Here is a 15764-nt window from a genome sequence, read left to right on the forward strand (position 1 = left end):
AAAACAAAAGTACTTTGTGTCTAGAATTGTAAGGGAGACTGTGTGTAAAGTATCATCGTGTTCTGATAAAGACTCATAAAAAGATAAGGAGGACATAGTCGCTGAAGGACAGAATCCGCCTTTCAGCAGTCCTTTCAGGTGGGTTTAGGGGTGGGGTGTGTGGCTAGGTGGGCAGTGTTCCTGCAGAGGTGAACAGAGAAGGGACCAGGGAGCTGCTCTAGTCCCAGCTCCCTGTCCTGGTCCTGAAACCAGAATGAGGAAGTCCTGAAAACAAACGCTCAAAGCAGTCTTTTGGCTGGACCTGCTCCTGGGCAACCCCTGCGGCTGAGAAACACTTCTAAGGGGATGGGAAAAAGGGTGGGAACCAAGCAAATGAGGGAGTCCAGGGCTGCTGGGGATGGGTTAGGTAACTAATAGCTCCTGTTCCCCCAACACCGCTAACATAAAAAGATGTTTGTATTGGAAAGAAGAGTAAATAAAAAACATCACATGGAATCAACATTATTTTTGGCATGCTGTCAACTGTGTAGAAATCAACACTTCATTAAAACGAGGACAGAAGAATACCAATCTGTTGCTTTACTAATAACAACGAATGACTTGATAGGTTTCTCAAACCAGAAAAAAGATATTTTCATGAATTGTCAAAGATGGAAATGAGAAAAGTAATGACAACACAGCCTTCAAAACTTGCCCAATACTTCTCATATCTCTGGAAATCAGTTGCTCAGCACTTTGAGAAGCAGTTAATGATGACAACTGAATTACGAACATAAACTTAAATTCCACCAAGATTTGAAAATCCTAAATGTAAATAAAGACAGGGTTGGACACCTATCAAGGAAGTGCAGGAAAAACCAAGCAAGTCACAAAGCACCCTCTGACTGGATACGCGCAGCCTGCCCTGCCCTGCCCCGGGAGTCACCGCAGTCCCACCCAGGTGAGGCCAGAGAGGCGAATCCTCAGGTGAGCGGAAGCGAGTGAGCGGTCCCAGGTCACAAACCGAGCCCCTGCTGTCTTCAGCCGGGACAGAAAGGGCGCGCAAGTTTCAGCCCTGCCCGGGGAGGGAATGCGGGGACCTGGGCTGTCCCGGCGCGCCGCTCAGGTCGGAGGGCCCGCGGTGCTGCAGGTGGCTGCGTCCAAGCCGGATGAGGAGGTCCCGCCCTCTCGCCTCCCCGCGACCCGATCCCGGGTGCCCCGCGCGACCCAGACCCGCTGCCCCGACGCCAGCTCCTCGGTCACCTTCTGAGCGCTGGAGCCGCGGATCCGCGCCGCGCGGTCATAGACGTGGCAGCGAATCACCGAGCTGCCCACGTCCAGCCCCAGCACGAAGCCTGCGCGCCGCGGGTCCGGCGCGTTCTGCTCGGGGCGCGTCTGCTCCGGGACTGTGGGCGGCCCTGACATCCCGACCCCCACAGCTCTCCGCACCTGCCTCCAGCCGAGCAGGCGCGCTCTAAACGCCCGTACCTCAGAGGCTGAGCGCTCCCCGCCGGGCCACCGCCCCCGGCCCGCCCCCTCCGCGAGATCCGGGAGCGGCCCCGCCCCCGCCGTGGGCCCCGCCCCGACGCCGTGACGTCACGGCTGCGCAGGAACCCTTTGCAGGAGCGAGGGCGGTCTCGGCGGCCGCGTGGGGCGCGTGGAGGCGAGCAGGGCGGTGGTGGGTCCCTGGAGTCCCGGGTCACCCGTACCGCCCGGTTCTCCAAACACCGGCAGCTCTCAGCGTTGCCCTGGCCCGTAATTTTCATGATTTCCCTCCTAACTCCACGCACCCTGCGACAGTGCCTGCACTTCTTTCAACCCAATTACATATTATGAATCTCTATAAAGAAAAATAAAGTGACCTGAAAAGAAATTCAAACTTCCACCGAAGGTATTCATTAATAAACTGAGGGTTTTCCCCCCAAGACTTCTCTCCTCAGAAAACCTGGTCAGGTTTGCACATATAATACACATCAAAAAATACTTGCCAAATGAAATAAACACTCAAATGAGTTGGACATTCCCCAGCCCTCTGGTGGGGAAGAAGGGATAAAGCCAGGGGTGGCTGTTTTTACCATCAAGCTCCACCCCAACGACTGCCTTTTCAGGAACCTGAAAGTCCCTCTAGGGCCCTTTACCTTTCACTCCTGCCCAAAGAGCGTGGGCTCTTCCACGCAGGGGACAGGAAGGAGGCCTGCGGAAATTTCGAGTTTCCTGCAGCTCTGGTCACCAGCCTCGAGCCCAGGGGGAGTCCCATGGGGTGGTCTTTATATGCAGGGAGTGCGGAGGCGTTAATGCCTGCTTCAGCCACCTTTCCACCATCACCACACCAGCGCTCCAAAAAAAACCAGTGTCTGAAAATATTCAATGTCTTCTTTCTGTAAAATTATGAAAATAATATGGATATGTGCTCTTTGTGAAAAAGTTTCACAGTGCAGAGTGGTATATCAATTAAAAAGTAAGGGATATTCATTTTAAGCCGAATCGTTCTTTTGAACAAATTGTCATGTTAACCCACTGGCTTTCAGCCCATTTGACCAATGGCCTTTGACCAATGGTTCTTTGACCATATTACTTGAAACTTGGAACAAGCACCTGGAAGAGTATGGTTTTTGTTTTTGTGTTTAATCTTTGTCTTCGTACCCTGTTCCTCTCTAATAGTACTCATTTGTTCCAAATGGCCCCAGGACTGCCTTCACCAGTGGTGACCATTTTGGTGAGTCATATATACTATGTTAATCCCCGGTATTGTAATTTTGAAATAAATGACTAATGGGTCACGTAGTCTGGCCAGAGTTCTCCAGAGAAAGAGAACCAATAGGATAGAGATTGAGATTTATTTTAAGGAATTGGCTCACATGCTCGTGAGGGCTGGCAAGTCCCAGAAATCTCTAGGGCAGGCTGGAAGTTTAGAAATTCAGATAAGAGTTGATGTTACAGTCTGAGTCTACATTCTGCTGGGCAGTAGGCTGGAAACGCAGGCAGGGTTCCTATGTTGCAATCTTAAGGAGAATTCTTCTTTGGGAAACCTCGATCTTTGCTCTTAAGGCCTTCAACTGATTGGATGCGGCCCACCAACATTGTGAAGGGTCATTTGCTTTACTCAAGGTCTACTGATTTAAATGTTAATCACATCTAAAAAATATCTCACAGCAGCATCTAGATTGGTGCTTGCCCAAACAACTGGGCACCTTCACAGTGTGCCCACTAGCTTAGTCAAGTTGACACATAAAATTAACCATCACAAGTCCCCTTTCACAAGAGAGAAAGCTGTTTTGTATTCCTGATATGAACATTTAGCATATTTCTCAAAGTGATAATTCTTGGGTTTCTTGGACACCTACAGTAACTTCTTTTGTGATTCTTTTTATACATCTGCATCAAGTGATCTTGAGTATTATCAAAGAATCATAGACTGTGAAAACAGGGAGCTTAGCAACCACTTAGTCTAGTGTTTCTTAATCTGTTTCTGATCTTGAACAACTCTGAGATCCTGATGATGCTATCTTCCCAAGAACATGCTTATATACACAATACTTGGCATGAGGTTTCAGGTGGGTGTGGGATAAACTAAACATGAAGATCTCAGATTAAAAATCCAGAGTGAATTCCCTAACCTGGACAGACTGTTGCCTAGGAGAGGCCTGGGGGAACAAAGGGATACTGTGTTTCCTCCTCCGTCATTGTTCTCTGCTAGCACCTCTCACCCTGCTCCGCCCTCAGGGAAAGGAGCAAGTCGCTTCGGGGCACAGAGCTCAGAAACTCTGAAAGTCCCTTTGCTAGTGGGTCGGTTCATTGTTCTTGATTCAGAGTCCACTGCTGCTCTGAGCTCCATCACCTGATGGCCTTGGTCTGCCTCTGGCTCGGCTGCTGCTTCCCCTCAGATTCTGGGCTTGGCCCAGAGGTGGCCGCTGAGGCTTTCTCCCAGGCTCATTCCCCACCACTGTCGCTCCTTACACTTTCTCCTCTGGCGGCAGGCCCAGAATTACAACTTGCACCAGCCTCCCAGGCTCTTGAGAAACGCAGATGCGGTTACTCAGGGCTGGATCAGAAAGCGTGTGAGGCCAGCATCCCCTGGGACTCCCTGAAGGGAAATGGGTGGTGCTTCAAGGCTGCGTCCAGGGACCTCCCTCGATGCCCTCCTCCCTCCAAGGAAACAAATCACTGTCCTTCCCTCCTAGGGTGACCAACTGTCCCTATTTGCCAGGGACTGAGGAATTTCTTGAAACACAGGACTTTCGATGTTAAAACCAGAACGGTCCTCCTCACCACTCAGAGACTCTTGGGGTCCACAGGTGACTTCCTTTGGGATGCCGGCTACTTCATGTTTAGGTGTCAGCCACTGCTTTTAGACAGTGAGCTCCCTGAGGACAGAAACAGGGCCTGAGTCTTTTTTCCTCCAAGAGGCACAAAGTACCTGCTGAATGACTAAATGAACAAACAAGTTCATGTTTGCAAGTCCTTATCAGACCTTACCCTCTGCCTGACATGGCCACAGGACACAGAGGGCAGTGAGCCCTTCTTAACGTCTGCATTCATCTGGGCTTCTTGTCATCTGACCACCGATGCAGCCCTTCTGATGTGGAAGGGAGGTCAGGCTGCCTGCCCTGAGCCTGGCACCTGGAACACCAGAACTGAGCCCCAGATCCCCACGTGAGCGTCAAACCACATCCTTTCTCTTCACCCTTATTTCAGAGCTCCGCCTAACTTGGGTTGGACTCCCGCCTCGGCTTCCTGCTCTGTACCTCCACTCCTGACTGCGTCTGCAGCCCTGGCCTCAACACAGGGGTAGACTTACTGTAGTATGTCTTCATGTCCCCCACTTTGCATGGGCCCCTACTGAGGCCCTGAGCAGAGCCCTAGCAAACTGTTCAGTGTCCTGTGCTTTATGGCATCTGCAAAAGTGGATTCTTTTTGTATTATTTTTCCTAAAGTGGGCCCTCCAAATTGTACAAGCTTCGATTCCCACAGAACCATAATCCTCCCACCAGGAGGGAAAGCGGGCAGGGGAGGGATAAATTGGGAGATTGGGATTGACATATACACACTACTATATATATAAAATAGATAACCAATAAGGACCTACTGTATAGCACAGGGAACTCTACTCAGTACTCTATAATGACCTATATGGGAAAAGAATCTAAAAAAAAGGGTGGATATATGTATATGCATGAATGGTTCACATTACTGTACACCTGAAACTAGCACAACATTGTAAATCGACTCTACTCCAATAAAAATTCAAAAAAACCCAAAAACCACAGTCCTCCCCACCTTTGTATAGTCCTCAAAGCCAGGACTTCCTCTTCTGGATCCCAGTGTGGTGGTCTGGAATGCTGTCGGCATGCCTCTGAGTTACATAGTCCCCAGGTCACCATTCGGAACCCCCTGAATACTGTCATCAGGTGATGAAGTCTGTCCTCCCTACACAGCTCTGAGTAATCATGGTTAGAAGCCATGGCCTCCTCCATCCGGGCCAACTTAAGATCCAGACCCTGCCCATTTCTCACCATTGTTCCGCTGAGGTCCTTTCCAGAGCCACACCTGCCACACCTGCCCAGGTATTTGCCCATCTCCATGCCCTTCTGAGGCATCCAGTGTCAGAAACATGAGCTGGCTTGTTGCTCCGTGTCTTAACTTCTCCCCTCCTGAAGTGGATTAAGTGACAGGAAATCTTTTCCTTCACTCACCTGTCTGTATACATTGTGGGAGGGGAAGAAGCCTTATGTGGCCAGGTTTCTCATGTTTGTGAACACCCAGAGGCTGGAAAGTTCTAAAGAGAGGCCATGGCTTAAAAGGAGCATTCTACCTCCCCTCCTCATCCCAATCATCCTGTTTCACTTGTGGTCAGAAGCCTTTATTCAGCTAGGGACATTATAAAGTCTCAAATGAATGAGTTCTGTGAGTTAAGATTTAAACCACATTAGAGAATGGCTGAAAACACTTTTGAATTCATGGATACAAATAAAACTTTGTTTTTTGAGGAAAAATTTTGAATTTTTGTAGAAGGCAATTTTAAATCCAAAATAAAGAATGGTACTGTGGAAGAAAATGTAGAAAAGTAGCTGTTACTAGATTTGAGGTAAGTTTTCAAAAATAAAGATTTCTGTCTCGACCTTTTGGCTAAGAATAAGCCAGAATAAGGAAGGAAACATCTCCCTACATATTGCTTAGCCTCTGTTGGCATTATTTTTTCCCCAGATCCCACAGGATTCTTTTCTTGAAGTCATACTTATTGAGATGCACAGTTTTATGACTTTTGACAAACATATGCAGCCCTGAAACTATCACCACCACCATTAATATAGAATATATCTCCATCACTCTAAAAAGTCCCTTTTGCACACAGTACTCTGAATCCTTTACTATGAGCATAAGGTGATGTCATCTGCATACGTAACTCAGAACTCTTGAATTTAGCAGATTGATCTCAGTCATTTTAGATGCAACCCATCCCAGAAAGAAGTTGCCAGTTCCAGACTGACTGTAAATGAGCTTGGTCCTCGTGACATGTGGGCCAGATTGTGGACCTGGGGTTTTCACCAAATGACATGCTTATATTAAGCTAAGTGTAATAGCTTGACAATTCCTGGTTCCTTTATATGTTTTGAGTAAATCCACACTACTTGAAGTGATTCTAAGCGATGAGAACATTCAGTTGGCAAGCTTACATTTTATCCTGTCAAGGAAGGAAAAGCCCTGTTTTGAAATACAGTTACTACAGGTTGTATTTCACAAATTGTAGCTCTAGATAGTGTGCCTTAATAATCTCTGTTATGCTTTGTTAATAAGATAGATCCTTTAACTATAAAGGAGATGAAACTCAGAATAAAATCTAATTAATTCAGACCACAAAGTAAAGAAACTAGAAATAAAGAGCCATAAAAAAACAGTAGATTTTAAGTTAACTGAAAAAGAATTACAGCTGACTCTCATTATTTGCAGTAGTTATTGTTCTATAAAGTTATGGCCAACACAATTGGCAAATAGCGAATCATTTCTGCTGGAGGAAATATAGGGTTAGGCTCCTGCAGCCTCTGGTCACATTTCCAACCACTGATCAGTACATAACCTTGTTCAATATGTGTTTCTATTTAAAGACATGTTACTTAATATATATTGTTGATTCATCAACATTGAACTTACAGCTGACAGCGCTATAATTTATACCTGAGTGAAGCTTATCTAACACATGTATTCTCCCTGCAGGGCACATCGTGGCCTTCCTGGGCTTAGAAACACTTCAGAGCATTTCGGTACTATGCCGGGGCCATTTTAAACACAAAATCACCAACAAAAAGCACAAGCATGTGAAAAATGTGGCACTAAATAGACAGTAGAAAGGACATCTGTTTACAGTATGAAGGCTGAAAGAAGAAGGCAGAATGTCATCTTATTTGAGCTCAGCTGAGAATGTGCACATCTCTCTCTCTGTCTAAGTCTCCGTATTTAGACTTAGCAACATGTATATCAATTTATTTTCCCAGCATTGCCTTTCATATCTCATTCAATTTCCATCTTTCTAAGCCAGTTTCCTTTCTCTCAGATGATACAAGTAAGTAGTTCTTTCAGTGAGGATCCTTGGGGAGTGAGCTTCCTCAGTTTTTGAATATCTACACATATATCTTCACTTTTAAAAGATAGTTTGACATGGTAGAGAATACTGGTTTACAGCTTTTCTTTTTGCACTTTGAAAATATTGTTCCACTGGCTTCTAGCTGTAATTACTAATGAGAAGTCTGCTGCCAGTCTAATTCTCATTCTTTTGTGGGTACTCTTGTCTTTTCTCTCACGTGCCTTTAAGATTTTCTATTCAGATTCAGTCTTCTGGTCTTCACAGGTGTGGTCTTCTTTTTAGTTTATCCTTCAGACTGAAGACCTGGGTCCTTCAGTTCTGGAAAATGTACTGCTTTGTACACGTTGCCTCCTCCTAGTCTCCCTAGTTTCTCCTATTAGATATTTGATTTAAAAAATTATTTTGACACAGTTTCAGACTTAACAGAAAAGTTACAAGATAGCACAAAGAATTGCTATATACCCTTTACCCAGATTTCCCAAACACTAACATTTTACCACATTAAGTTTATCTTTTTCTATTTATCTATTTACCTGTATGTTTTTCTGAACCATTTGAAAGTAAGTTGCTGGCATGATGCCCATTTTCTCCAACATACTTGAGTCAGAACTTCCTAAAAACAAGTATATTCTCTTGTATAATCATCATACACAATCCTGTTAGCTAATCTAGAGTCCTTATTCAGATTTCACTGATTGTCACAACAGTGTCTCTTACAGAAAAAGAAAATCCCAGATTGTGTGTTGCATTCAGTGTCATGTTTCTTAGTCTCCTTTCACTTGGCACCATTGCTCAGTCTTTGTCTTTAGTGACAATGACATTTTTGAAAAGTACAGGCTACTCATTTTGTAGAATGTCTTTCATTTTAAGTTTGACTGGTGTTTCTTCTTGATTAGATTCAGGTGGTTATGCACTTTGGGCCAGAACAGCCCAAAGCAACGTGCTCTTCTTAGCAGGGCTGGGCCTTGGATAAGGCAAAGGATGTACCCAGTGCACAAAATTTAAGGAGATATTCATTCTCAGCCAGTATAGGGTAAGCTACAAATGCCTTGCTTGCCTCAACCGAGTACCAGCCCTGCTTCTCAGTACATCATCTTAGGAGGTATGTGGTATCTATTAGTTCAGTATGATGTCTGTTGGTCACTTGATTAAGGTGGTGTCAGCCAGAGTTCTTCATTGTGCAGATACTATAATTCATTTTATAATTAATAAATGTCTTACAGGGAGATACTTTGAGACTATGCAAATATCCTAGCACTCTTCAAAATTTCACCCAATAATTTTAGCATCTATTGATGATTCTTGCCTTAATCAGTTATTAAGATGGTTGCCAAATTGTGATTTTTTTTCATTCCATCATTCTTTCTACATTTATTGATTTACTGATTGACATTTTTATAACACAACAATTTGGGTTCATCAAACAACCTAAATATGTCACTATGACCTTCCTCTCCCAGATTTAGTACCAGTATGTTAAATGAAACAAGTGTGCACCCTGATTCCTGAGATCAAAAGAGGAGTCCATTTTTTCTTGCCCTGTTTCTCATCTCTAAGGCAGTTCTCCAGATAAATTTTCCTTTAGGCCAAGGAACCTCTTATTTTCTTAAAAGAGATTTTGGTATAAAGCTTAGTTGCACTCATTTTTCTAGACTAAATGAATTTTATCCTTGTTTACATGTTTTCTGTCCACTTATTCAGCACTTGAAAGAAGTCTACTGGACTGCTTTGACCTGTTTTTCTACTTTGAGAAATTGTGGTCTCTAACTGGATTGAATTCAATTAGTATTTACTAGGAGTTAGTTTTCATATGTTCCCTGACTCTTCGGTGTTTGCAATTTGGTATGTATTTGAAAAGTTAAATCCCTCAGTTGGTCATGTTGGGTATGATTTTCCTGGTTATGACACAGTTTGTCTGATGCAGGCAAAAAAACTACCTAGAATTATAGTGGCCAAGGCCTGTTTTTTGATTAATTTTAATAGTATTAAAATTCAGCTTTCTTACTATAGCTTGATGAACTTTTGCCCACATATAAAATATTATTTTGGAGGATTAATTAGGTTTAATTGAGGAGACTCATCATTTCTCCATTGTATTTAACATCTCCGGTTACGTTCAAGAATAGTGTTTTTCACCAGTCCGAATGGCCATCCTCAAAAAATCTACAAACAATAAATGCTGGAGAGGGTGTGGAGAAAACGGAACCCTCTTGCACTGTTGGTGGGAATGTAAATTGATACAGCCACTATGGAGGACAATATGGGGGTTCCTTAAAAAACTAAAAATAGAACTACCATACGACCCAGCAATCCCACTACTGGGCATATACCCTGAGAAAACCATAATTCAAAAAGAGTCATGTACCACAATGTTCATTGCAGCTCTATTTACAATAGCCAGGACATGGAAGCAACCTAAGTGTCCATCAACAGGTGAATGGATAAAGAAGATGTGGCACATGTATACAACGGAATATTACTCAGCCATAAAAAGAAACAAAATTGAGTTATTTGTAGTGGTGTGGATGGACCTAGAGTCTGTCATACAGAGTGAAGTAAGTCAGAAAGAGAAAAACAAATACCATATGCTAACACATATATATGGGATCTAAAAAAAAAAAAAATGGTTCTGAAGAACCTAGGGGCAGGACAGGAATAAAGACGCAGATATAGAGAATGGACTTGAGGACACGGGGAGGGGGAAGGGTAAGCTGGGACAAAGTGAGAGAGTGGCATGGACATATATACACTACCAAATGTAAAATAGATAGCTAGTGGGAAGCAACCGCATAGCACAGGGAGATCAGCTCGGTGCTTTGTGACCACCTAGAGGGGTGGGATAGAGAGAGTGGGAGGGAGCCGCAAGAGGGAGGGGATATGGGGATATATGTAGATGTATAGCTGATTCACTTTGTTATAAAGCAGAAATTAACACACCATTGTAAAGCAATTATACTCCAATAAAGTCGTTAAAAAAAAAAAAGAATAGTGTTTTTGCCACCTGTTCTGATAATAGGATAATAAGGTTTGAATCTCAGTTTAATTTAATGCCTTCTAATCAGGATATTCAGTTCTTTTCTGAAAACTAGAATAATGTCATCTGAAAAGTTGATCCTCTTACGTAAACAGTGCACATATTTTGTTTAACCGTGTTTTTAAAAATATTGCATGTTGGAATAAGCAAACCTTTATCTTTTATTAAGTTAAAACTACAAACACAGGCATACCTCCTTTTATTGTTTACACTTTGCAGATATTGCATTTTTTACAGATTGAAGGTTTGTGGCAACCCCATATTGAGCACGCATATCAGCACCGTTTTTCCAACAGCATTATTATTATTATTTTTTTAATAAATTTATTTTATTTTATTTTTGACTGCGTTGGGTCTTCGTTGCTGTGCGCGGGCTTCCTCTAGTTGCGGCGAGCAGGGGCTACTCTTCGTTGCGGTGCGCGGGCTTCTCATTGCAGTGGCTTCTCGTTGAGCAGCACGGGTTCTTGGCGCGCGGGCTTCAGCAATTGAGGCACACGGGCTCAGTAGTTGTGGCTCGTGGGCTCTAGAGAGCAGACTCAGTAGTTGTGGTGCACGGGCTTATCTGCTCCGCGGCACGTGGGATCTTCCTGGGCCAGGGATCAAACCCATGTCCCCTGCATCGGCAGGTGGATTCTTAACCACTACGCCACCAGGGAAGCCCGCAACAGCATTTTTTTTTTTTTTTTTTTTTAAAGAAATTCACGTTCTTTTATTTATTTATTTATTTATTTATGACTGTGTTGAGTCTTCGTTTCTGTGCGAGGGCTTTCTCTAGTTGCGGCAAGTGGGGACCACTCTTCATCGCGGTGCGCGGGCCTCTCACCATCGCGGCCTCTCTTGTTGTGGAGCACAGGCTCCAGACGCGCAGGCTCAGTAATTGTGGCTCACGGGCACAGTTGCTCCGTGGCATGTGGGATCTTCCCAGACCAGGGCTCGAACCCGTGTCCCCTGCATTGGCAGGCAGATTCTCAACCACTGCGCCACCAGGGAAGCCCAACAGCATTATTTTTAAATTAAGGTATGTGCATTGCTTTTTTAGACATAATGCAATACTTAAGAGACTATGGTATAGTGTAAACATAACTTGTGTATGCACTGGAAAACTATAAAATTTATGTGACACACTTTGTTGTGATATTTGCTTTATTGCGGTGGTTTGGGTCCAAACCTGCAATATCTCTGAGGTATGCCTGTATTGAAAATAAGAGGAAATTATTTAGAAAAAAGAAAGTTGCTTTGTGGAGTTAAGATAGATTTCATGCAAAAAGACAAACAACCCAATTTAGGAATGGGCAAAGGACTTGAATAGACGTCTCTCAAAAGAAGATATACAGATGGCCAGCAAGCACAGAAAATGGTGCTGTCGTCCGTCATTAGGGAAATGCAAATCAAAACCACAGTGAGATACCACTTCATACCCACTAGAATGGTCATAATAAAAAGGTGGAAAATAATAAGTGCTGGTGAGCATGTAGGGAAGTTGGAATCTTTGTCCATTTCTGGCAGAAATGTAAAATCATGCAGCCGCTCAGAGAATGGTTTGGAGATTCCTCAGTACATTACATACCACCCAGCAATTCCACTCTAAAGAATATACTGGGAATATACTCTAAAGAATTGAGAATAGGTGTTCAAATAAACACTTGTACATGAATGTTTATAGCAGCACTATTCCTAATAGTCAAAAGGTGGAAACCATCCAAATGTCCATTACGTGGATGAAGGAATAAACAAAATGTGGTATATCCAGACAATGGAATAGTATTCAGCCATAGCAAAGAATGAAGTAGTGACACGTGCTACAACATGGATGAGCCTTGAAAACACTGTAGTCAGTGAAAGAAACCTGACCAAAAGGTTGCTGTACTATAATATTTCACAAGTGCTCTCTTGACTCAATTTGAAGTCATGGTGAAAATTCTCATTTCCCCTTTGTGGGCAGTTTGCTAAGCATCCACCCCAACTACTTCCCTCTGGGGCTCTGACACTCCTGGGTTATGTACAAACATTCCCAACTGCCAGAGGCTCCCAGATACCTAACAGGGGTGACCTCTTCTTCCTTAGACCTACATAATTCTTCAAAATTCCCACTTCCCAGGAAGTCCATAAAACAAAGCTCAATCCCACCCTGCTTGCCACACCTGAGCTGCCTCCTACGGCTCCGGCCTCTTGCTGCCCTGTCCCCTGCCAACCCAGTGCGTTCCTGCAAGGAAGCCTTCTCTCATTTGGAGCTGTAAGTAACAACATGTTCTGCCTTTCATCTACCCAGAGTGCCTTTGTGTTGTGTCCTGGCAACCAAAGAGTCTCTAGTCATACCTACTATCTTATAATCATAGAACAGCCACATTTTGTAGTATCCAATTTATATGAAATATCCAGAATAGGAAAATCCATAGAGACAAAAATCAGATTTGTGGGTGTTGGGGGCTGGGAGGAAGGAGAAGGGTGAGTGAAAAGTGGAGTTTCCATTTGGGCTGATGGGAAAGTTCTGCAGCTAGATACAGTGGTGTGTGCACAGCATCATACATGTACTTAATACCACTGTGTTGTACACTTTAAAATTGTTAAAGTGGTAAATTTCGTCATGTGTGTTTTGCCACATTTTAAAAAAACTACAAAAGAACGACAAAAAAATAAGACAGAGTCTAAGGAAAAAAAGGAGAGACTGCATGTATATGTTTTAAAGTATGTCAATTTCCTGTGAGTGCAAGAAAGCAAAGTCTTGACTTCTCTAAGTGAGGGTACACTTTTTTTCTAAAAACAGACTGATTTTAATGGTATTAATGCATTTATCAAAGAATAAAGAATACACACCAACAGAATGACTCATATTAAAGAAGAAGAAGACAAAGGTTGGTGGACATGTGGAATAAATTGAATTCTCACCCATTGATGGTGAAAGTATGAGTTAGTATGACCACGTCGAAAAAGTCTGACAGTTTCTTATGTAACTAAACATATGCATATCCTATGACCCACAAATTCCATTCCTAGGTATTTACCCAATATAAATGAAAACAAATGTCTAGGACTTCCCTGGTGGCGCAGTGGCTAAGAATCTGCCTGCCAATGCCGGGAACATAGGTTCGAGCCCTGGTCCGGGAAGATCCCACATGCCGCGGAGCAACTAAGCCCGTGCTCCACAACTACTGAACCTGTGCTCTAGAGCCCACTACTGAGCCTGGGTGCTGCAACTACTGAAGCCCGTGCACCTAGAGCCCATGCTCTGCAACAAGAGAAGCCACTGCAATGAGAAGCCCGTGCACCGCAACGAAGACCCAACGCAGCCAAAAGTAAATAAATTTATTTTTTTAAAAAAGTACATTAAAAAAGTATTTTAAAAAAACCAACAAATGTCTACAAAAAGATATGTGCAAGAACATTCATAGTAGCTTTATTCATAAGAACCCCAAACTGGAAACAGATCAGCTGTTCATCAGTTGGAGAATAAATCTTAAGCTATCTTCTTCACACAATGGACTACTATTCAGAAATAAAGAGAAGCAAACTACTGATCCACACAACAACATGAACGAATGCTAAAACATTATATTGAGTAAAAGAAACCTAGCATAAAGAGTATATACTCTATACTGAATCCCTATGTTGTACACCTGAAACAAATATAATACTGTAAATCAACTGTACTTCAATTTCTTTTAAAAAAGAGTACATACTGTTTTTTTCCATTAATATGAAGTTCTAGAGCTGGCAAAATTAATTTTTGGTGAAAAGATTTCAGAACAATGGTTGCCTCTGGGCAGTTGAGGATTTATTGGGAGAGGGTGTGAGGGAATTTTGTGTGTGTAATGTTCCTGTTCTGTGCCTTGGTGATGATTTAGGTTGCATGTGTGTGTATATTTGCCAGACCTCATGGCCCACTTAAGATTTGTGCATTTCACTTTACATAAATTTTACCTGTAAAGAAACAAAAAGGCACCATAAAATATTGAATTCTAGTTAGTGATATGCATGCTGAAGTATCTGGGGGAAGTATACTGATGTCTGCAACTTACTTTGAAATACATACAAAAACAAGAGGGACTGGTAAATAGAAAGAGAGATGGATCGATGGATCTTACGTAATACGAGAGATGGATCGATGGCTCTTACGTAATAAGAGAGATGGATCGATGGATCTTACGTAATAACGTAAGAATAGTAGAATAGTAATGGTAGAATTTAGGTGGTGTGTATATGGATGTTCAGAAGTAATTTTTTTTAGTGTGTTTGGAAACTTTTTATAATGAGATATAGGGGAAAAGAATAAAATATACATCGTCAAACCCACCCTTATTGTTTGGAGTCTTAAAACGTGGCAAGGAAATTGGACAGATATTTTTTAAAACTAGCCAAGTGCCCCAAATTCTAAGAACTGTTTCTCTTTGTCTAAAAATCTCAGTGATGACCACAAGCAGCAACAAAGCTTCATTGTCTGTCTTGACTGCGCTGACTTTTGACAGCTGGGCCAAACGTTGGGAGCCAAAGGCTTACAAGCCTCTTAGTATCAGTTACTAAGCTTTAATGGTCAATTAGAGTGTGAACTGATGAAACCCTCTAATTTGGTAGAATGGATTCTTTACTGCCTGAGAGGGACCACTCTGCAATGTCAGTGTCAATTTCCCTTCCCAGCCAATATTGGACTGTGGTCTTTGTAGCCTCCTGGTTTTCCCTCTTCCTCCCCTTTCACCGCTGTTGGTGTTATCGGTCTTAAGAAAGAGCACAGATCACTGCACAGTGGTGTACTCACTATGCAGTAATAGTATTCAATAGAAGATGAATGATTCACGGTACATAAAGGAAAGATTATTGGAGCAGAAGTGCGGCAACCCTAGACCTGGCTCCGCTGCTACATAGGTGTGTGACCTTGGGCACGTCACTTAACTCTGCTGAGCCTCACTTTATTAATCTCTACAACAGAGGAGGCAGGCTGAGAGTTTCTCCAGGCAAGTTCCAGCCCTAAGACTCAACTGCTAAATGTAAAAAGTACTAATTTCCAAATGACATTTATCAAAATTGTAATGTTTCTCCTGTTGGCTTTTTTTCTTTAATGTTTATTTATTTATTCGGCTGTGCCCGGTCTTAGTTGTGTCATGCGGGATCTTTTACTTGCAGCATGAGGGATCTTTAGTTGCAGCATGTGAACTCTTAGTTGTGGCATGTGGGATCTAG

General features: G+C 43.0%; 1 protein-coding gene and 1 long non-coding RNA gene across 6 annotated transcripts in view; one reads left to right on the forward strand and one right to left on the reverse strand.

Annotated features, from left to right (window-relative positions):
* GK5 (glycerol kinase 5) overlaps positions 1–1520 on the reverse strand; it is an 81654-nt gene extending 80134 nt beyond the window's left edge. Inside the window, exon 1 of one of the 5 annotated variants that reach the window (XM_082461253.1) lies at positions 1243–1520. In XM_082461253.1, coding sequence (XP_082317379.1) covers positions 1243–1404 — 162 coding nt within the window. In that variant the 5' untranslated portion in view covers positions 1405–1520. The remainder of the gene's footprint in view (positions 1–1242) is intronic. The other 4 variants (XM_082461254.1, XM_082461252.1, XM_082461251.1 and 1 more) reach the window with 4 other exon arrangements.
* Positions 1–15764, forward strand: part of LOC309660551 — a 247780-nt gene that overhangs the window by 61283 nt on the left and 170733 nt on the right. The gene's annotated exons all lie outside the window — the stretch shown is intronic.

This window comes from Balaenoptera physalus (genome assembly GCF_965194825.1).
Source record: "Balaenoptera physalus genome assembly, chromosome: 4".
In the NCBI taxonomy this organism is placed as follows: Eukaryota; Metazoa; Chordata; class Mammalia; order Artiodactyla; family Balaenopteridae; genus Balaenoptera; species Balaenoptera physalus.